General features: G+C 38.8%; 1 protein-coding gene across 4 annotated transcripts in view; it reads left to right on the top strand.

Annotated features, from left to right (window-relative positions):
• Nucleotides 1–22,320, top strand: part of GUCY1A2 (guanylate cyclase 1 soluble subunit alpha 2) — a 144,771-nt gene that overhangs the window by 59,110 nt on the left and 63,341 nt on the right. For all 4 annotated transcript variants that reach the window (XM_048294698.1, XM_048294697.1, XM_048294699.1 and 1 more), the window contains exon 5: nt 18,450–18,935. In XM_048294698.1, the coding sequence (XP_048150655.1) occupies nt 18,450–18,935 (486 nt within the window). The remainder of the gene's footprint in view (nt 1–18,449; nt 18,936–22,320) is intronic.

Genomic DNA, 22,320 nt, shown 5'->3' with positions numbered 1-22,320 from the left:
GTGAGAGAAGGATTTATCCCAGTTGGATTCATGCTTCTTGTTAGTGAGGCAATGTACTATGTAACTGGTGCTATCAATAAGATTTTCCCAGTATTGATTTCGTTTTCAGTATGGAAACAGATGGAATATATCTTAAGCTCTAACTGATATGAAATGTACAGTATCTTGCAAAAAAAGTTTTTATTTGGCAGGGGCTTTTAATCTTTTATCGTGAGATTTAAACATAGCAACGAAGTGACCCTTGCTCATTTTTTGTTGTTTAACTGTCCTAGAAGTTGTGACTGCTGACAGAATTGGAACTGTTTGAAGGGTTGGATCCTAAAGTAGGAAGTGCACAAGGTGCTGCTTATTATTTACAGCACACACAAGGTGGAATATCAGAAAACACATAATTTGAATCTTAGTCAACTCACAGTTAATGAAAGAGTAGAGAGACTGTGAAAATAACAGCAAAATCTCACAAAGCTCACGTGCTCATAGCTTCATTGAGAATGGGATTTTAGCTTGAAAAAGTTATAGTTGAGCTAACAAATGTTCTCTAATATAGTTATAAGAAAACAGGGAAGGAAAGGGCCTTTTCCAGACAGATGGGAGAGCCTTAATATAAAATCTTAGAAGGAGCCTTATATTGTTTAACTCCATGGAAAAACAGTTTTGAGTGGTTGCTTTGATAATCTGGGAGCTCTCAGGCGATCTCAGTTATTACATTTTAGAGCCAAGAGTTCTTTGGCATGGATTTTTATATGGCCTTTGACATATTTATTCTTGCTGCAGTTTTTCCAAACCAGCAGGGACCATGCTTAGACTGTGCTTAGAAATCTGGAATATGTTCAAACAATAAAAGAGGGAAAAAGATAATTTTGTTCTTACAAGTTCTGATATACAAAATAGCTCCAGGGGCCACCGATTTTTGTGCTTGGCACTTCCTTTATATTTTGGCAGATTTATATATATATGTATATATATTTTAACTATCTGTTTTCCACCTGCGTGCATCTTACAAGTATTCATGCAACATAAATTAAGCACGTATGTCCTCTCTGATATGTTGTTTGTGAGGCAAGAGCCATTACACCGTGTCATTTAGAGATTATAACACATTCAGGAAGTTTAAATTACTGATCTTTACAAAAGGAATACAAAATTAAATTCTGATTCGAGCATGCCATTTCAAACCACCTTGGTTCTCATTAGGGTTCTGATAATCTAATGTTAGATTCATTACCATCTAAAATTATTGCAATCTGCTGCCTTTTGTTTTGATACAATGTCCATAATTGTTCCATGTGATGTCAGTAATTACTGAGGCTGCTTTAGGAAGATATGCAAAGACATGGCAAGAAAAGATGATTGAGCCAAGTTTAGATTTGTTATGTGGTTGTACATGTGCGTCAGAAACTACATTTTAGTAGTGTATCTGTTTACACTTGATGTTGCATGGGTTCCAGAAAAGGAGGAATTACGCTGCAAGATTGGGAAAACAAATTAAATATAGTCTTGAATCATTCAAGATTGAAAGGAATGACTCCTAGCTATATGAGGATGAAGCTTCTGTTGTATTTAATGATTTTTTACTTTGCTTTCTTTTAAAGACAATATATTCTCTTTCCTTTGTAGAACCTACTCCTCTCCCATGCAAAACAGAATAAAACGAACACTCATACTTGCTGAAAATGAGTGTTACTGACCACAAATTACATTGCAGATTATAGGATTTGAAGCACAAAAATATTTACTCTCAATATATTTACTATTGTGATCTGTTCTGCTAAATTTTTCTCATTTTTTGTAAATCAATAAGGCTCTCTTTGCACCCCAAGAGGAAGGATGAAGCGAACTTCATTTCTACTGTTTGCTTTCATATACCTTATTATGAACATTTCACTAATTAAATGAGATTCTACAAAGAATATAAACATGAAAGAGACATCCACTGAATGTGAAATATTTGAAAGATATTTTTCATCCCATAATTTTATTTCTCTTAAAAATTCCAATCTTGGTTGCCAGAAGCAGATGCTTTTGAGAATATTGATAATTTCCTCACTTGTTTGTTTGGTTGTTTGTTTGTGTTTTTTTTTTTTTTTTTTTTCCCCTAGTACACATACCCACCTTTCTTTTAGAAGCTTGTATTCTTTTTGAGACAGATGAGACTTATTTAGAGTACATCAAAACAGAATCTCTGGCTAGACATACAATAGATGCAACAGATCTTGTGTGTTTTAATTTCTGATCCATCCAATTAAAGGACTTTTTATGTTCTGTGGTTGGAATTAGAAGTAGCATAAACCTGTAAAATGTCAGAGTTCTCAAATATATGTACACTTATTAGACTACTTAACATTAAGAAAAACTAAGGAAAATCAAATTGAAACCTATGAAAAAAAGCTGTTTGTTTTGGCTTTTGCATGAAGAAATAAAAAAGTATCAGGTTTGATGCCAGTAAACTGTCAATTTGTGGAAGCAGCTGTAAATCAAGTACTGCTTTATTATATTGCTGCACATTTGGAATAAGTTGGATTACTGCAGTGGGAATTATTTCAAATTTATACTACTGAAAATGTGAACATGATGTTTCCTGACATCACTAGCCAAAGTTTATGACAAAAGCCAGAATTTACTAAGGAGAAGAAAAAAAGAAGAGAAAAAAAGCATTAAATGTCAAGACATTACAGTAGATAGACTTGGACTCTTACTTAGTTCTTAGTCTTATTTTGTCAGGTTTAAGTGCTGCCATTTCTTTTGAATGATATGGAAGAAGGAGAGCAAGAATCAAACCGGCTAGGGGACAAGTATGATGTCTGAACTGTTAGAAAAGCAAGCTTCCTTTCCAGATTAAAGATGTTTTTGCCAGATGATACAGATAGCAGATTGTTGTTGATTACCAGTAAGTCTGATGAGAGAGAAGATACTTGGAAATTGGCCTCAGATCACCTGGAAAATTCAGTAACCAAAGAGATGAAACCAGATTCTCTGGAGGCATTTAAACTTTTCCCACTGTCGAACAAAGACTAATGCAAGTCATCCCATCAAAGCGTTTTCCATCTGTTTTTATAAGAAAGGGAAAGGAATTAGTGGCTGTCAAAAACAGATTTCAGAACACCAAAAATTAGCTGCATTGAAACAAGGCCGAGAACTTCTCACAGCAAAGCTGCTTAAATGGGAGAGAGGTTCTGCTTGTGCTGACTCCGAGCTCCCAGTGTGACTTCGTCATTAGCACCCCATGTGGGGTATTTAGCTTTCTAGCTAGGTCAGTTTGGAATCCTGATCTCTTCCTCCTCACCTCAAGCAGCAGCTTCTTAGACTTTTTAAAGATAGCTCTCAGGAAACCTCCCCCCCACAACACCACAGCAAGATGAAACAAACCCCCAAAACCACTTCCAAAAACCCCTGTAAAGCCAAACATGTCTCCTGAGCACAAAGTACATCAGCAGCCCTGGTGATTCAGTCTGGGCTATCTGGTGTTGGTCAACAGCAGACAGAGGGCAGGAGCATAGAAAGACCCTAGCTTAGTCTAACACAGCAAATCTAGTGCTGTAATTGTAGTGTTATCACAGTGCTGGTAAAAAGTATGTTATTAACCTCCTTTTGAACAGAACACATTCTATTCCAAGGTTGATGTATGAATAAGCATAGGTAAATGATTACTTCTGTGTTAGGAATTCAGCCTGGCTAATCAGTAGGTGTGTAAAGCTGATACTATTTGCCAAATACAGGCTGTTCATGGAATTGGTTGTTTAATTGAGAGTGATAGCACTGCAGCATCAGCATGAGAAAACACAACATGCAGCCTTTGCTGGTCTAACCAAGAAAAATATGGTCTGATATTACACCTGGGTAGGTGTACAGAAGTCAAAATGAAGACAAAGAGGGGGAAATCACTTTGGCATTCTATAGCCTAAGCAAAGGAATCAGTCTCTGTTAGCAGAATGCCAGCTAGGTTTGATAAGGAATATTCTTTGGAAAGGTATGCCCAGAATTCATCTGAAATGGACTTTTAGAAGTCTGCTGTGTTGCATCAGGACAAAGATGTTTCTGTTCTTCTTGGCCCAAATATCATTAAGCGAGATATAATTAAAATATTTATAACCTGAACCTAACTTCAATCTGATAGTATTGATGTATCTGATATCTGAAAATATAATTTTCTTAATCTGTATATAGTAATGGGTATTCCTTCAAGTTATGCAACCTTACCACCTTTTTTGATTGAAAGTGCTTGTTTCAATAAAACCATAACTTTTATGTTTTATCACTTTACTTACTCATTGTAGGATTGAAGAGTTTTGAATTTGGGTCCACATGGACACATATTTTATCCTTTGGCTTAAGTAATGTATAGCTGTGAAATACATCTCTTTCCTTCAATTATCATTTTCTGACACAAAAAGATATTTTGCTAGGGTATTTTTGACCAGCTACTGTCAGTGTTGTCTATAACTATTAAGAATGCATCTCCCAGTCTTACCTTAAGGAGTTAATATTTTTGAGGGCGACTGAAGAGCTTGCTAAAGTTGCCATTGCTGGAACTGTGTGGCTACAACAGCTTTGAATGTGAAACTGTCACCAACTATGAAAAACAGTTAAGTTTAAAATGCATTTCTTAGATATGTTTCCAGTTTGAATTCTCACTTCAGAAGAAACAATTTTCAGGTTGTTTCACTAATTAATTTCAGTGTTAGGGTTATTTCTGGAAGATTTATTCTGTTACAAACGAAAATATTTGGAACAATCTTGCATCTCCAAAATTTTTCATTTCTTGTGTGATCTGACTTTGATACAAAATCAGAAATTTTAAGTTCTATAACAAGAATGTCCTGATAGATTAAATTTTAAGGCTCTGTGAGACAGCAGTGTTGTCATTTCTTCTTGTGTGAATCCAAGACAGTTTTCCTGATGTTGTTGATTTACACACATGAAACTCTGAGATTTGATTGACCTTTGCAGAATTTAGGCATCTGGTGGTTTGAAGTGAGCAAGACAGCATATGGAAGCTGATCTCTGGAAAGCTTTTACAGAATAAGCTTTGATTTCATTTTTTTCTTGACTTCAGCTGTTAACTGCTTTTGTGAAATGTGAGCATTAAGATGAACCTTTGCAATAGCAGAGAATGTGTTTTATATATATGGTCATCCATGTTCAAGTAGTATATAATTTGAGAGCATAGGAAAAAGCTGCAGTGAAAATCTCGACGTAGTTAAGTTGGCTGTTTATCCATTTATTTCACTGTGTCAGGATTTTTACTCTGGGGGCTTAAAAGCAATGGAAATGCCTTGGTAATCTGTGATCATTTAACATACTTCAGCCGGGTTATTGTGTATGGAATACAAAGGTGTTTTCAATTGACTCAGGGGCCATCTACCAAAGCAGTAAGGAAAGAAAGAAATTTCATTCTTCCATCTTTTCACAAGTCACTAATACATCAAAATGAATTTTGATAAACAGTATCTTATTTTCTTGCCTGTTGAGCAAAAGGGTGTTATTTCCTTTCACAAACGTGTGGGAAGAAATTGGGGAAAATGGCTAGTTACACTGTTTAGCTATGACTGACAAATCACAAATGTCATCAGAGAGGTTTTTGTGCCAGACTTCCCATTTATTTCCACTGATACAGCATATACTTGTGTATATCAGTAGATATGACCTAGAATGTTTTGTGTGCTGCAATAAAAGGTGAACATATTTTGATCATTTGAGAAAGGAGGGATTTTCCACTCATTTGTGACCCTGTGTCCTAGAGCGTGCTGCTCTCAAAAACAACCTCCCCATTCATTCCATATGACTTCAAATTTGGCCTTTTCATTGCCATAGCTCAAGAGCATCCCTTCTGGAAAGCCATGAAAACAATTTGTTTAAACAAAAGATCTCATACTGTCTTGTGAGCAAATTCGTGTTTTAACACAGAAACAGGCAATAATCAGTCTGCTTTTCTGTGTCATTTCTTCTTACCTTAATTCTCTCTCACTTCCTTGACAGATGTAAGAATAGTTTCTTATTTCTAAGAAATCAACTAAACTGTGAATAATGCCATTGACTTAAATCAGAAGACTGTTGCAGTGTGATTAAGGACTGCTAAATTTTACTGTCTTTTTAAAAATATTATTATTATTCTTATGGAATATTGTGCAAGAATAGAGTATTTGAGAGAACTAGTTTAACTTATTTTACCCTTATAAATAAATTATATGATCACACTTGAGAAGTCCAATACTCTGTATTCTCAGTACATCAACCAGTGTTTTATTTCATAGAATCATCAGCCTGATAATGCAATAACATTTAATATTCCTTTGCGTGTTCTCTATAGTCTTAATAATTTATTAAAAGATTATGAAAAATAATGCAATTACAAAAATTAGGCATTCTGGAGGACACCATGTCTAGCCAGATATTGCAAGTTATATTTGAAAGCTAGGGAAGGATTCCTTGGTTTTGTGTATGTGTTAATTTGAGTACTGCAAAACGAAAACTGATAATGCTCATAAATAGAGGATTTCCAGTGTAAGTGTGTAGGAAAAAATCTATGTATTATATGATACTACAGCACTCTAGCAATATCTGGTATCAGTGCAAAGTAATTTTAACGTAATACATTAACTAGGCCCCACACTGGTCTTATGGCTTGTTGAATCCAGGTATGTCCTGACTTGTGCTGAAGGAAGAGTATTTATGAAAGTTTGTGCATGTAAATGAATTACATGAGTCAATGATAGGCCATGTAAACCCAAATAAATGAAAATGCAGAACAGCTACTGAGAGCACATGTATTACAGATGCTCAGTAAAACTTAGCTCAGAGTTTTAGGCTAAAAGGCTGCAGATTTCTAGGTAAAACCTGAAGAAAATAAGGTAGACTAATTTCCACAAAGAGAATGTTTTCTTTTTGGCTCTTCTCATGGGACCATTTTCATAGGAGACTTTAGGCAGGGCTCCACTCAGCTGCACAGGGGAGAGGAAGTTCTGGGAGAGATCACTCATCAGTAACTGTCATGGGCAAAACAGACTTGACTTGGGGAAATTAGTTTAATTTATTACCAATCAAGTAGGATAATGGTAAGTATAACCAAATCTTAAAACCTTCCCCACCGCTTTTTCCTGGGCTTAACCACTCCTGAATTCTCTGCCTCTTCCCCTCCTTCTGACTCTTCCAAAGGGAGTAAATATCCAAAGTGTGAAATTCTGAAAGGCATCTAGATCTTTTCAAACTGACTTTTGAAACACAGATTTTAGACTTAAAGGCTTTAATACTCAAAAGAATTGTGGGAGTCAAAATGCTGAAAATGGGGAAGCTCATCAAGTGCTCTGCTTTTTAGGGAATTCACATCTCCAAATTAGCTGCAGGTCAGTTTTTGCATGGGTTATAAATTGGTTAGAGCTGTGTACAGACAGCTTTTCATTAGCTCCATTCAGCCTCTCAGCCTGTCCTGGGTAAGCTGGCCATGCTCCAAAAGCAAGGTGGCTGCGTTTGCATCATGCTGCGCCTGAGCAAATATTTTCTGCTTCTCGGCAGGGTGCTTCAGCTGAGGCAGAGCACTGCTAGGGCAGTCCTGTGATTTCTGGGGCTGGCTGGCTTGCGATCTGCCTACCCACAGCAAGCCCTGAGAAGCTGTGCAAAGCTCCCCTGAGGTATCCAAGGTCAGGAATCTGCAAGCTGAGTGGGGAGCTTCGTGAGGCAGCAGTTCTTAATATTTTTAGACGGATCACTTCCTTTGTCCTTCTTTGCTGTAAAGGCTGGGTCTCCCATTTTCATTCACACTCACACTTGCCCCATCCCACCATGCTCCCTCCAGGCTTTGGTGGCCCACATGCAGCAGTGGTGAGCAGCTAAGACCCTGGGAACATCTTATTTCTTGTCAGCCTGAGTCACTGAAACAACTTGCTTAACTGCTTTTTAAAATTTGTGCTAGAAAAGTCAAGGCAATAGAGACTGACCATGTTTTGTTTTTAAAACATCACCTTCAACTTTTTTTTTTTCCCTTCATTTTCTTTATTACCATATCAAGAGCAAATCAGTTAGGTGCAGTGAAGAAAATGGAAGCTAAACATATTTTAATGTACACAGAAATGTGAATATTCACTACATCTGACTGTTCCCTCTCACACTCTATGTTCTATTTATAGTTAAGTTAAAGGCATTTTAATGTTTTTGCTTTTCATTTCTTGATGGGTTGTAAAATAAATACTTTGTGGAATTGATTAAAAATAACACCTGTAACCTGAGACTGCTAAACCAGGCCAGTGCATTCTTCCCAAATTCGTTAACGTAGCCTGTAAGAGACGCCACATGAAGATTGTCTTTTACTGGTACCTCTCAAATATGCTACTTATAACAAGTTATGGATGAAAGGTCTCCTAATGATGTAATGGATTATGTTGAACACACTAAAAGAAATTCAGCCTTTTTAAGAAAAATGTAGAAAATGTAATTTTAAAGGCCTGGTACTGTTCCCACTAAAAGCAGCTTGATATATTTACAATTACATCAGTGAGAGGTAGAATGGGTCTTTCTTATTACATCTAACTTAAGAATGATTGGACTGGGAAAAGAAGAAATTTTTTCTCTTCGTGTTCTGAAAATTTATACTGCACCAAGAGACCAGAACTGATTAATCCCAATATCGAATTCTAATGGTAGAGTCTTTTATCAAATCTGCTAGAGTACATGATATATGGGATAATAAAAATTAAAGCCAAGTAAAAATACCAACAGAGGACTCTAATTCTCATCAGTTTCCTTGGTGTGGTGCTGGCAGGAATTTTGAGCAGATTTATATACTTAAGATGAATTAAGGAAAGAACAGGATCCTATAAGTCCTAAAGGAGAAAAATTCTGCAAGCTAGCTAGTGCATGGGCTAAGACATGTTTTAATCACAGGAATTTTAAGATACCTAGGTTGGTGATGAAATGTCACAGCTCCTAATGGTTGCTATATATATCTGTTCTCACAGATCAAAGGGGAAAACTGCTTCTGCTGCTCCTTGCCTACTGTTTTCATGAATAAACATATGCACTTATTTAACCATTTCACTGCTTTTTGCTAAAAAGCAATTTCCACAAAGAAACAAGTGAACCTGAATCTGAGAAAGAAAAATACTTTGCAAGAAATATCACATAAGTAAGAGTACTTTCTGCTAGCAGGTCATCTCAGGCAGGTGGGACAGATCACTTTCAAAGGAGAAGCTGTTGTTAGGAGGTGAACACTGCTAATGGAAGGATTAGGTGAAAGACTGATTCATGCACCCGCACAAATCTTGGGCTGAAGGCAGTAGGAAATAATCCAAAAAGGAACAACACTGTGGAAAATGGCAACCGCTCCACTCCCCTCAGTATACTGACACATTTCTCCACAATTTTGCTTGGTAGACATTGACAGAAATAGATAAAAAATATCTGTCTTTAACAAACTGACACGTAATATTTGTCAGTGATAAAGGTTTTTACAAGCATGAGATAGAGATTTGATTATGTAAATATGTGTAGCTTTTATTTTTAACCAGATGTTTAACAAACATTAATTGGAAATGTAATCTCCTTCATTTGTCTTTCATAAACAGAGAGAGAATATTAAATATGGGAAATTTTCCTTATACTTTGATTGATCTGTTGTAATTAAAATGTGGTGGGATTGTCAGCACAAAAATGCATTTTGCTTCAGTTGAAATGCAAAATTAATGCAAGCGTATGGCTTGGAGCATGTTTACTGCTATCACCACTTTCACAGTTCACAGATCTTGAGCTTGTTGCCCAGAGTGGCTGTGGATGCCCCATCCCTGGAGTTCTCCAAGGCCAGGCTGGATGGGGCCCTGAACAAGACGGTCTAGAGGAAGATGTCCCTGCCTTTGGTGGGGGGGTTGGAACTTGATTATCTTTGCAGTCCCTTCTAGCCTAAGCTATTCTATGATTCTAAACAAATGAGCGTGTCTCTAAAAATTGTTTCCACTGCTCTGCTCCTGACCAAAGCAGACATTTTTAACACTGGTGCTGCACATTTGTAACTCTGTGTTGTTGGAGTAAGATGGGCAGCTGAATATCTGCACAGGGTATCCTGGCTTTTAATAAAGTAGCAGAGAGATGTATTGTTGATACGTTGAAAAATCTAGCATGCTAATTGAAGTGTGTACAACCTGAAAGCGATCTTAGGGGATGAAATAGATTTTGCAGTAAAATGAAAATCATAGAATATCTTGAGTTGAAAGGTACCCATAAGCTTCATGAAGTCCCACTCCCTCCTTCTCACAGGACTACCTAAAACTAAAACATATGGCCAAGAACATTGTCCAGATGCTCCTTGATTGATAGGTGTTTTTGGTAAAATATTTTATGGATGCTGTCAGGGTACAGCAGGGGCCAGGGCACCCTGAGTGCCGGGAGCCGTGGGAGTCTGCAGGGTGGAGGGGCAGCAGTTGGCAGCCAGGACCTGTCCCAGACACCCAGGCTGGGAATGTGGGGGCAGCCCAGCACCAGCACTGGCACCTCCATGGGGATGGGGATGGGGATGGGGATGGGGATGGGGAAAGGCTGACATTGGGCTGGGCCTTGGGCCCTTGGATGGGCCTGTGGCTAAGCAGGGCAGGGCTGTGAGAGCATCGCTGAGGCAGGACTGACAGCCCAAGGGCGTGGCATGGGGTCCAGGGCCCTGGACAGGGCCAGGGGAGTCCTGGGAGACTGGACAAGGACTGTCAGGCCATAGGTGCCTTTGGGATTCACACAGGTCATGTTTAAGTATATAAAGGTATTCATTAATGGAAAAAAAATTCAATCTGTTCTTGGTGTGTTGATTTTGAGGATTTTGAAATTCTCTTGGAAACACTGGTGAGTTTCTTCTTGTTTTAGAAGAACACTGTCTGGTGTTGCCCATGCCATGTTCTGCCTGTCTGCCATGTTGAGTTGACCCACTCCTCTGCTTGGGAGCATCTGTCAGGGAAGCTGACTGAGGAGCACATAGGGTTGAATTATGGCACTTTGCTGCCGTGTGAAGATAGATGTTCCTTTGAAGGAATCCTTTTTGCGTTGTTTTTATTCCACAGGGCTAGATTTATCTTGGACTTATCCAAGTAGCAGTCAGGAGTACCTTCTTAAAAGCAATTTCTGTGTCTTGAAGCAAGAAAAGATAAACTGTAAATCATCATGACCTTTTTCAGGTGGATCTGCTGTTGCCTTTTGTTTATCTAGTTGGTTTGGCAGACTAATGTGTTAAGGATAATCTCCTTTACCTCTTCCCCTTTCCCCGTTTCACATGTCATTACAGGTGAATTCATGCTTTTGATTTGTCACGCATACCTATGCTTCTTGTGGAGCAGATCCTATCTAACCCTAATTTGTTTGCTTTTAATCTGCCACACTTACTCTTTTGATACCAAGAAATTATTTTAAAGATCCAGATTTACAACTGAAAGATACTAGTATTTCTCTATCACTTTCTTTTTTACATTATGGAAAATGAATGTGTTCCCACCAAAATTTTGGGTTTCCTAAAGGTGCAATATTTTTTTCTGCCAGTCTGGATTTGTGAGGTATCTATGACATACAGAAAATGTTAAATTTGGTCACTTTGGTCTGAAGACTATTGCATGTTATGAAACACTCCAGGGTTTGCTATAAATAATGAGAAATTTTTAACATTCACTTTGCTGCTGTGTGGAATTATATTCTTTTGACAATGCATTGAGCTGGAAATACAAACTTGTAAGCAAATGCTGAGAGTTACAATTTCACAAGAACCCAAGCACATCCTGAGTTGTGCTGAGCAAACCTTGTCTAGTTTATTCAATTGCATCAGGCATTGACTGAAAAGTTATTTTTCATTTCTGTGGAGATGATATGTATTTCTCTTACTTTTTTTCAATAAAACATAGGTGCAATGGAAGCTGGTGTTATTTTTGTCTACAGATAAGACAGCAAATCAGGGTTTCATTAGAATATGATTTTTTCTCATTTTCATGAATCTTTCTCCACAGCTAGTTTTGCTAGCTCTGACTTACCCCACTCTACAAGCAGAGCAGGAGTATTGGATAGGTTGTAATGCCAGTTCCTTTTTCTCTCTTTAAGGTCAGATTCATGGTCTTCCTCTCTGGTGGTCAGCCAGCCACAGAGCAGCAGTAACTTTACAGTCATACCTTTTCATTTTATTGAATTGAGGTTTGGAGCATTTAATATAGAAATCTGTTAAACCAACAGAGAACTCATATTTCCCCTAATATACTTATATATTGGCAATTATGTGTCTTTCAATGCACAGCAGTACATTCACTCCTGTAAATTAAGTTTATTCTGATAGGAGGTAGACTTAACTGACCAGTACAGGCATGTATGTCCAAGCCTTGTGCTCCCTTCACAACAGAGAAATGTAGGTATTTCTACACATGGGGCATGACTCATTTGACCACGACTTAGATGTCTCACGTAGATCACACGACTTTTATTCCAGAAACACCTGTTTCAGTTGTTGCCTGTAGAAAGAGTTGTAAAGTGACTGAAGCAATCAATTCCACACGATCTACACTGGCACTACATTAATTATCCCAGAAATAACTTGCATCGTTTTTGTTTGAATGCAAAATGATACCCTACTACCTCTCTCCTTCCTGTTTCTACCTAGATTTTTTTTAAGTCACTGGTTCATTCCTCTGCTTTCCAGACAGACTGATCACCTTTCACAGTTCTCACAAATTAATGCATAATCCAACTCCTCACCACTTGATGTTTCCATTCTCACTCTCCCTATGAATAGAAGAATATCCCATATTAAACTCATTTTTTCCAATTTGAGCCTTTTACTTTTTGGTCATTTCATAGACTGAGGTTGGAAGGAACCTTTGGAGGTCATCTGGTTCAACCTTCTGCTCAAGCAGGGTCACCTAGAGTGAGTTTCCCAGGACCACATCCATGTAGCTTTTGAGTATCTCCAAGGTTGGAAACTCCACAACCTGAGTAGGCAACCTGTACTAGTTCTTGGTCACCCTATATAAAAAAAGTGTTCTCTGATGTTCAGAGGGAGCCTCCTTTGGTTAGTCTATGGCCTTTGGTCCTGTCTCTGGGCACCACTGCAAAGGTACTTATGTACATGGATAAGATCATGCTGAGCATTCTCATCTCCAAGCTAAACAGTCCCAGCTGTCTTAGCCTTTCTTCACAGGAGACATGTCCCAGGTTCCTGTCACCTTTGTTGACCTTTGTTGGATACTCTCCAGCATGTCCATGCATCCCCTGTACTGTGGATCCCAAAACTGGAAACCGTACTCCAGGTGTGGCCTCACCAGTTCTGAGCAGAGGGGAAGGATCATTTCCGTCCACCTGCTGCAAGACTCCTACTAACGGAGCCCAGAGTACTGTTAGCCTTTGATGCAAGTGCTCATTGCTGGATCATGTTCAGTTTGGTGTCCACCAGGATCGCCAGGGCCTTTTCTGCAAAACTTTTGCCACTGGATTTGTAGAAGAGTTTGATCTCTTTGCATTGGCACTAAGTGTTTTTGAACAGTTTCATATGCCCACCAAGGATTTTTTTCCTTGGGGTAAACCAGCCAATGTTTAAAATTTTTTTTTGTAGGTCATATTTTTTAGACCTTTCATCACATTCATTGCTTTTCACCAGACTCTCCAATTGATCCACATCTTTGTTTTACTAAAAAGGAACAGATTTGCCCATCTGGGGCCTGAAAAATGGTGGTCACAGAATAAGGACTACTTCCTGTGTTTTGCAAGCTCTCTTTTTGTTTATGTAGTCCTGTATAGTGTTTTTTTTCTTAATGACAGCATGACATATTGACTTACATTCATTTGTTCCACTCTGCACTCAGGGCCAGCTTCTTAGGGACAGTTATCCTGCTTGCATTTTTTGCATTTGATTATTTCTGCCTAAGCATATTTATTGCCCTTGTTTTGAATTCCGGCTTCAGCCCATTTTTCCAATTTAAGAGATTTTTTTTTTTTTTTTTTAATTCCAGTGTTGTCCATTATACTTTCAGCCCTTCTAGATGTGTCATGGAAACATAACAGGCAGAGTCATTACATTTCTTTCTGCAAGTGGACTGTCGCCTTGTCCGGTGTTCACAAAATCCCCTAAGCCCCTAACTGCTCAAATATTATGAAATACCTTGCTGTAAATGTTCCTGAGACACTGCCATGTATCCTATAGGACATTCAGGGAAGTCCAGTTGTTTTAAAATTCAGGCTGGACCTCCTTTCTGAAAGTCGCCCTATACTCTTTGTGCCTTGAAGTGATGATGGTGATGGTGTCCAGGTTGATTTATCATAAGCTGATTGTGCCCCAGTCTTTCCATCCTCTAAATAACTATGAACCTTTTAAGGAAGCAGCTTTGTTTACTCTTACTGAATTTGTTCATTGTATGAAATCAAGCATGCATATGTAACTGTGTATGAAAGTGTGGCCCTAGCACTGTAAGTTTCTAACCTAGTCCCAATAAATAAATCTAAAAAAAGAAGACTATAATCACAGTTTGGGAGGGTTTATGCACTGATCAAAATCAAAGGAGCAGCTCTATTAAAATTTGTGGATTTCAGAGGCAGCAGAAGAGGTCTGGCCTACTGAAAAAGAAAATTATTTTTTAAGCCCCCCAGTTATTTCTCAAAGATAACATCTCATATTTCCTTAATAATTTTGAGGAGATGTGTGCACCTTCTCTCAGTCACTATTCCAAAACACACATCTTTGTGCAGAGTAGTATCCTCCCTCAGTGCAACCGGTGAAGCTTTTCCCTGTGCTTTTCTGTAAAGATTAGGCAGTGGATTTGGCATTTGATTCATAAGCTCTTTGATCCTAGGATGGCTTGCATCCAGAGTGTGCAGAGGGTGTGCAGAGGGTTGGATATTGTGTACCTAAGAAGTAGCTGGTGGTGCACTGCTCAGTAGGAGACTCTCCATATTCTCGAACAGCAGCTTTAGAATCTGTCAGTATTTCCAAGGCTGGTCTTTGGGGAGAGAGACTGAAAGAGTTCCTTAGAATCAGGAACTGTTTGCTCCCTTTCATTGCAGTGGGTTTGTGGTGGAACTAAAATTCAGCGATAGGTTTTTTGTTTTCCATCCCAGAACTACTTAGGCTGCACTGTCATTTCACAGCAACATAATACTGTAAAATATGGTATGCAATTGCTCATTTCAAAATGTTCTCTTATACCACTGTAAATCAGGAAAATGTCCTCTGAAAGTGGTGGAATTATTCTAATTTTTTTCATTGAAAATATAATTAAAGAGACAGGAAGGCAATGAAATGTAGGAGTAATGAAATACAATTGATGACAGAAATGTTTCAATCTTTCCCTGCTTACAAGAAAGATGGATGATGCCATTCTGATTGCCTGTAGGGTTATGGTCCAGGTGTAAAGCTGTCCAGCTTTGGGGAGGTGCCCAGAAATGTGACTTACTATGGCAAGCTTCAGGTAAACCAGATATCCTATATCATCAGCTCTACTTTAAGATACAAAGAAGAATATAAGAAGCAAGAGAAATCAAAGAAAAGATATGGAAGTCATGCTGGATCAGTCGCAGACTGAAGTCTGCTAGAAAGAGTCTGAATCATCTCTGAAGCTTCTTTGGAAAGGAAAAGGCTTTGCAAAAACTGAGAAGAATGATGCAGTCTTAGCTCTTCTCTGCTGCTGTTCTTTACAAGATTTGGGTGTTTCTTTCCAGGAAAGCTGGGGCAGCTTCATGTCTGTTGTCCTGTTCCCTGATTTGGCAACTTGAAGAGACTGGCAAGACTTTTTCTAAAACACCCATCAGTCATCAAGAGAGAGCAGGACGACAGAATCACTAACGTAACATGAAAGAAGGGATAGGAAACATCAGCAATTCCTGTTAGGCAGAACAAGTGATAATAGTATTCAGGGGGTAAAGCTGAAATAGCACTGAACCTTTGACAGTTTTAGGAAGCTAATCAGTTGTGTAGGGAGAATATCTTTGCAAAAGTTTCTAAAAAGGCTCAACCTTGTTGAAGCAGGGGGTCAGCTCACTTGGTTATTATTAGTCAGGCATTTTACAGGATTGTCTGTCTTTTATTGCTTTTCACACATAAGTCTCAAAAGTGTGTTATAGGGTGGTCAATAGCATCGTTCCTGCTGTGCTAAAAGGCCAGATAAGAAGTCAGGGTTGATAATTTGCCTGAGGTTACCCAGAAGTAGAGCAGAGGACTCCAGAGTGCCTGTTTAGTGCATTATTTACTCAGTCAGTGTTTCCTGAGAAAAGTCCACCTGGGGACGGTTGGCACAATACATTAACACAGACAGAGATCACATCAAAGAGTTTAACACCTCAAATTGACAGAGGTGAAGTGGTGGCACAGGAGGATGCATTAATTTTCTTCTAGTCTCACAGCAGGTTAACAGGAGAAACACAACTCCAAGCCAGGTGCCTTGCCTTGCTGACAAGCAGCTCACCCCCAGGGCAGGCTGGCTCAGCCTGGGTCTGTGGTCACACTCTCGCCTCCTGAGCTGAAAACACCCTGTTTTCACCTGGAGATGGAAGAGGCAAGTGATAATATGAGATACTTTTATTTCACACAAGAGTGAAATTCTACAAACAGGAAACTCTCCAGCAAAAGGGAACAAAACAGGAAGAGAATTTAGAAATGCTGTACCATGTATTTCATATTTGGCAACTTGTACTTCAGAGTTAAAACAATTTTGCATGTGCCGTTTTGAAAGAATGAGGCTGCATGCATGAAGAAAGCATCCTATTTCCCAGGGAGCCTTGTTTCAAAAGTAGAAAAAGAACACTTAGCCATGGAGCATTAAATCAGCTCATGTAGGTAGCTGACTAGCTTTCTCAGAGATGAATGTCCCAGAGTGAAGCTGAGCAAGTAGGGCTTAGAAATGTAAATATTAGTAGGTGTGCAGGAACATAAATTAGAAAATTTGACAATTTTAATTACTTGAATTTACTTTCACTTGCTGAGTTCCCTGGCTGACATCAGAAGCTGCATCTGTTAGGTTGCTAGAAGAGAAGGCAGAGGGCAATGGGGACAGGATAGGCTCAGTTCCCATGTTGCCATAGAGGCTGCAATGACAGTATATTACCTAATGAAAAAAAAAAAACCAACAAACAAAACTAATAGAAAGAGTAGCTTCCTAAAATCTCCTCCAAATATGGAAGTACCATGTAGGATTAGCTGTCACCTCAGCAGGAGCATTCAGGCCACTGGACACTTAAATCACATCATTATTGCAGACACCTCTGGGTTCCCTGATGGAGGTTTTTCTGTTTTGCTTGGTAGGATTAGGGATGGAAGGAGGATTAAATGATAAGTGAATCATGTGACAGTGAGCAAATGCCTACATGAGGAAAGAAATGGTGACTGGAGGAGACCTTTTTATTTCAAGAGATTGTGTAGAATACAAAAACACAGATATAGGGCATTATGGTGCCTAACACCATGCTTAGATACATAAGGTTTGTGTGTTGTGCCTGTTTTGACTATGAGATCCTTGGGTTAAGGACTGTGGGTATTTTAGATCACGTAGCACAGTATTGCCCTGGTCTTTGTGCAGTCCTGGAATGGAAGCATTAATCAGGTTGTTCTTCATGACAGAGGCTATGGCAAGCTGTATTTACAAAGAGATACAGTTTGTCTGATTTAATTTAGTTTTCAGTGTTCATTTCAGTCTGGTAGTTTTGTGCTCGACTGCCATGATGGAGCAAGAGGTAACAATCCACGGCCTCGGTGATATCAACCCTTGGACAACACTCAAAACATCTAGCCATTTAACAGGCAGTTGCAAAAGCTATAAACCACCTGATGCTCATTCCTTACTGTTCCTTCTACTGTTCCACAAATAAAAATTGGGTGAATCTCTATCACCAAGAAATCTGCAGATTCTAACTGAAATCAGCCTTCAACTCTGCTGCATGTATGAGAAGGAAAAGTGGAAACAGGAGGACTAGTACGATATTTTCATGCCATTTGTTATTTATAGGGTTGTTTTTCGCATCTATTTTTATTTGATTCCTCTGTAAAATGGCCACAATTGACTTGTATTAGCTATTTTGCTGAAAAATAACAGAAGGTACTTTGTTTCACTAACCTGCTTTCAGACAGTTGCAATTTCTCATTACTTTTTTTTCTTTTTGTAATTTATAGCTAAGTAACAGAGAAAGAACAACTCTGGAATTTGCTTGTAAGGCCACGTACATTCCAGGAGCAATATTTAGACATCACACTGAGAACACATATTATTGCTTTCTTATTTAATTGGGTACAAATAAAATCCAACATCTGATTTGGGAATACTTTTGTGACAATTTAGGCTGTTTTTTGACTCAATTTGGTGAGCAAACTCTGTGAGTCTCATTACTTGAATAGGTGAGTGCAAGAGGCTTCTGTATAAAAGGCTACAGTTTATTGTTTTAGCCAAAAAGGAAAGACGGAGGAAGTAGAATGAGGATCCACATCTATCAGCTGATTTTTCCCCTTTTCTAAACTCTGGTTTTTTATTTTGCAGGTGATGGAAATTAAAGGACAAATGATTCATGTGCCAGAATCAAACTCAATATTGTTTCTGGGTTCCCCCTGTGTGGACAAGCTGGATGAGCTGATGGGCCGAGGCCTCCATCTTTCGGACATACCTATCCATGATGCTACTCGTGATGTCATATTGGTTGGGGAGCAAGCAAAGGCACAGGATGGCTTGAAAAAACGAATGGATAAGCTGAAGGCAACACTAGAATGTACACACCAAGCCCTGGAAGAGGAGAAAAAGAAGACAGTAGATCTCCTTATTTCTATTTTCCCTGAAGAGGTGGCTCAGCAGTTGTGGCAGGGGCAACAGGTTCAGGCCAGGAAGTTTGATGATGTCACCATGCTCTTCTCGGACATTGTTGGCTTCACTGCCATCTGTGCTCAGTGCACGCCCATGCAGGTCATCAGCATGCTCAACGAGCTCTACACGCGCTTCGACCACCAGTGTGGATTCCTTGACATCTACAAGGTAATAGCTCAAGTCCTAATCTAGCAAAAGCTAGTTGAAATGAATGCAGAAAGAATCCCGGTAGCTTTCTTCCTAAATTGAAGACCTTCCCTATAAAAATATGAAGGCAATATTTTTGTTTTATGTGCAAAAAAACCCAAATCTGAAATATGACCATTGAAACTCAAATGCTTTAATATGAAACTGTCATCATGGTACTTCCATGGGAATATAGGCCTCATATTCCCATTTCCTTATAGAAATGTACATCTCCTGTATGATAGCCTGGTTTCCTTTAGATGACACATCAGCAACAGCATCCTAAGGATGAAGAAGTGCACAGTGATGAATCCTAACCCAAGCTGCAGCTCCTGGGAGGCACTCACTTTCCACTTGAATGCTTTAGGGTTTAGGCATTTATTTTTCCCTTGAAAGAACTAAAATTTTCCATAAGGAGCAGAGCATTCACTAAAAGAAGTTATTATAAGAAACTTCCACTGAAAAACAGGAAGAGGACAGCAGATGTCCGTGCACAGTCAATGTAATGAATGGGACATGGCACTGGTGTGCCATGCTCCAAAGGAAGTGTCACACATGTTGGTCCCATTAGAGAACTCATCTTCACTTCTCTGAAATGGATTTGGTGTCCAGTATGTATTTGAGAGAAAAAAGAGGGGAGGTAGAATTTAATAAATGCACTGAAGATATTATCTGTGTAATTATCCTGTGAAACCTACAGACTGTGTTGTATATGGAATACCTTTAATTTTCTGATAGAAGAAATAGAGCAAGTTTCTTTTTATATGTTAATGCACGAGAGAAAAGAAATGTGGTTGTAAAATTATATGTTGACTTTATTATATGGCTGAGGTTTGCAAACTAACAGTTTTCAAACTGTTTCATATAGTATTTGTTAGGCTGCAGAGATAAAGATCTCACAAGTGTGCTGCCCCTTTAATTTCTAGCCTTTAATGCGCTTTAAAAGGAATTGAAAAATAATTATTACCCACCTAAATAATAATCAGGGGTGAAACGTTATAGCACGTACCACAGATAGAACTGAAAATGGTATAGCTAAAGGTTGGTAGGGCACTTTACCAAAGTAAACAAGCACACTGTAAAGAAGTTGGGCTCCTGGGTTAGGGTTTTGTTTTACTAATGCTCAGAAGCCAAAGGCCACGTTGGGACGCGAATGCAGTGGAAGGTACCAGCCCTCATTTGAAAACTGTTACAGTGATACAGTCGAAAAAGATGGTGAGTGCAGTCTCAGTTTGTGTTAGTCTGATGTTGCTGCACTGGATTAGGACCCAGCTCTGGGAAGAGGACTTGAGGAACTTCTGACCCAGAGTCAGGAGTGATACCTAGTAACCCTGCTTCACATGCTGTGTGTTCACATGCTTCACATGGGTGTATTCGCTGTGTTCCCAGGTGATTAATTTCAGCTGTTTTGAAGCATTCAGAACATTCTTTGTTGAAAATTATGGTTGCATGGGAATAGGATATAAAGTATGCAAAACTCTATGATCTGACTGTAAGGAAGGCTGGCTGAGTCCTGTGAGAACACTAAGGAGGAATATTTATGCATAGGTCATGAATATTATACCATTTAGACCATGGCTTTCTGCCTTTCACCTAGCTTTGTGCTACTGTGGCTAGAAAGATGTTACTTTATGAGAAGACTGTCCTGACCAGTGAAATAAGGTCATAGCTGTTGAGATAGGCAAGATGAGATTTATGCATTCATAAAAAGGAATAAGCACTTCCATGTCAAACCTCCCATGTAATTCTGTGAGTAAAGGTATTAATAAAACCTGTTTTTCTATGGAAGAATGGCTTACAGCTCTAACACCCTTTCTCCACTGTTGCTGCCATAATATAGGTGGTTCCTTCTCAAATCCTTTCATCCTGAATTTTCTTTATCTCCCTACTCCCCCCATCCCTGGACCCTCCCTACGTGTCCCCTGATGCCCACCACCACCCACTAATAAGCAAGGCACTGTGCTCTGTGGCTATTCTGGAGCTGTATGCACCTTTTTTCTCCCCTCCAAATGTTTTTTATTTTTTTTTTTTAACCAGAAATCTAAAAAAAAAATCTGAGGGGTTAAGTGAAAATGACTCCGTTTAGCACTACAGAAAGAAAAAACTCAGGCAATGAACCTGGTTTTTTTTCACTAGAGAATCAGGCTTCAAATAAAATAGCAATCCTTTTGAAAGAAAACATTTGCATTTTAAAATGAAAATAGCTTGTGTGTTTATATCTTTTTCATTTGTTTCAGGTGATATTCTGGAAGCAAAGTTTATTGCTAGGAATGATCACCATTGCAACAATTATGATTTTAGAAGTTATTGTCAGGTAGTGAATTTTAGATACTTAATCACCACTTTGGTGGGCTTTGTACTGAGCCCACCTCAAAGATATACTTGTGTAACTAGGCTACAGAAATTTATTATGTGACCTAAATACATCAATTTTTAAATTTGCTTGGTTTTTAGCAGCATGGCAGGAATAATTTGCAAAGATTATTTGGTGGGTACATCTGAATACCAAATTCACCATTTTGTAAACAGAAAATTAAGCAAAATTCAATAAATAAGTTCCATGCTGTAAATAATTTACCCAGCTTTACTGTTACAGAATTTTGTATTCAGAACCTCAGTGCTTCTAATCTTGGATTCGGACAATGAACATAATACTTTCATTTATAGAGAAATATGGCACAGAAAGAGCAAAGATCCTCACATTTAACTAGCCAGACATAGAGGACAAGCATAATGAGCTGTTATACAGCTGTCTGTGATACAGACTAAAAATGCTTGGAGAGGGCTGAAGGGTGATGAGTTAGACTTTGAAATTTCTTGAGAATCAAAGTAGGTAGTTATAACTGATGAGGTAGGGAAAGCTTATCCAATGGATGGAGGCACAGTTAGGAATGACACAGACAGATGATGGGCTCAGAAAATGAATTTCACGGCAGCATTTTGAATGGATACCAATGATGACAGATTACATTTGTCCAGGCTGAGGGAGAACATTGCCATAATTGAGATGCACGGTGTTATGAGCCTGGGTGACAGTTTTAGCAATCTAGAAGAATCTGTGTTTTAGAGAGTGAAACCTGGGAAAGAATCTGCTGACATACACCCTTGGTGAAAAGATTAGGATGGACATATTCGTGATAATCACAGAAGGGCAAGGAGGTGAAAGACCTGAGACCTGGTGATGCATTTGGAAACTGGTGCTGCTGACTCTCCAAGCTAATTATATTTGGTTTGGAGTTGAGGAATGGGAGAAAAAGATGCTGTCAAGCAGGGAGTGCAGTTCAGAGCAGTGTAGCTGCAGATGCTTGGCAGGCTGGTGTTTGTGGACATGCAAGTAGAAACATGGACTCCAGGAGCAGAAGTCATG

The sequence above is a fragment of the Corvus hawaiiensis genome, chromosome 2 (genome assembly GCF_020740725.1).
Source record: "Corvus hawaiiensis isolate bCorHaw1 chromosome 2, bCorHaw1.pri.cur, whole genome shotgun sequence".
NCBI classification, from domain to species: Eukaryota; Metazoa; Chordata; class Aves; order Passeriformes; family Corvidae; genus Corvus; species Corvus hawaiiensis.
This window is presented reverse-complemented; position numbering and strand designations above follow the sequence as displayed.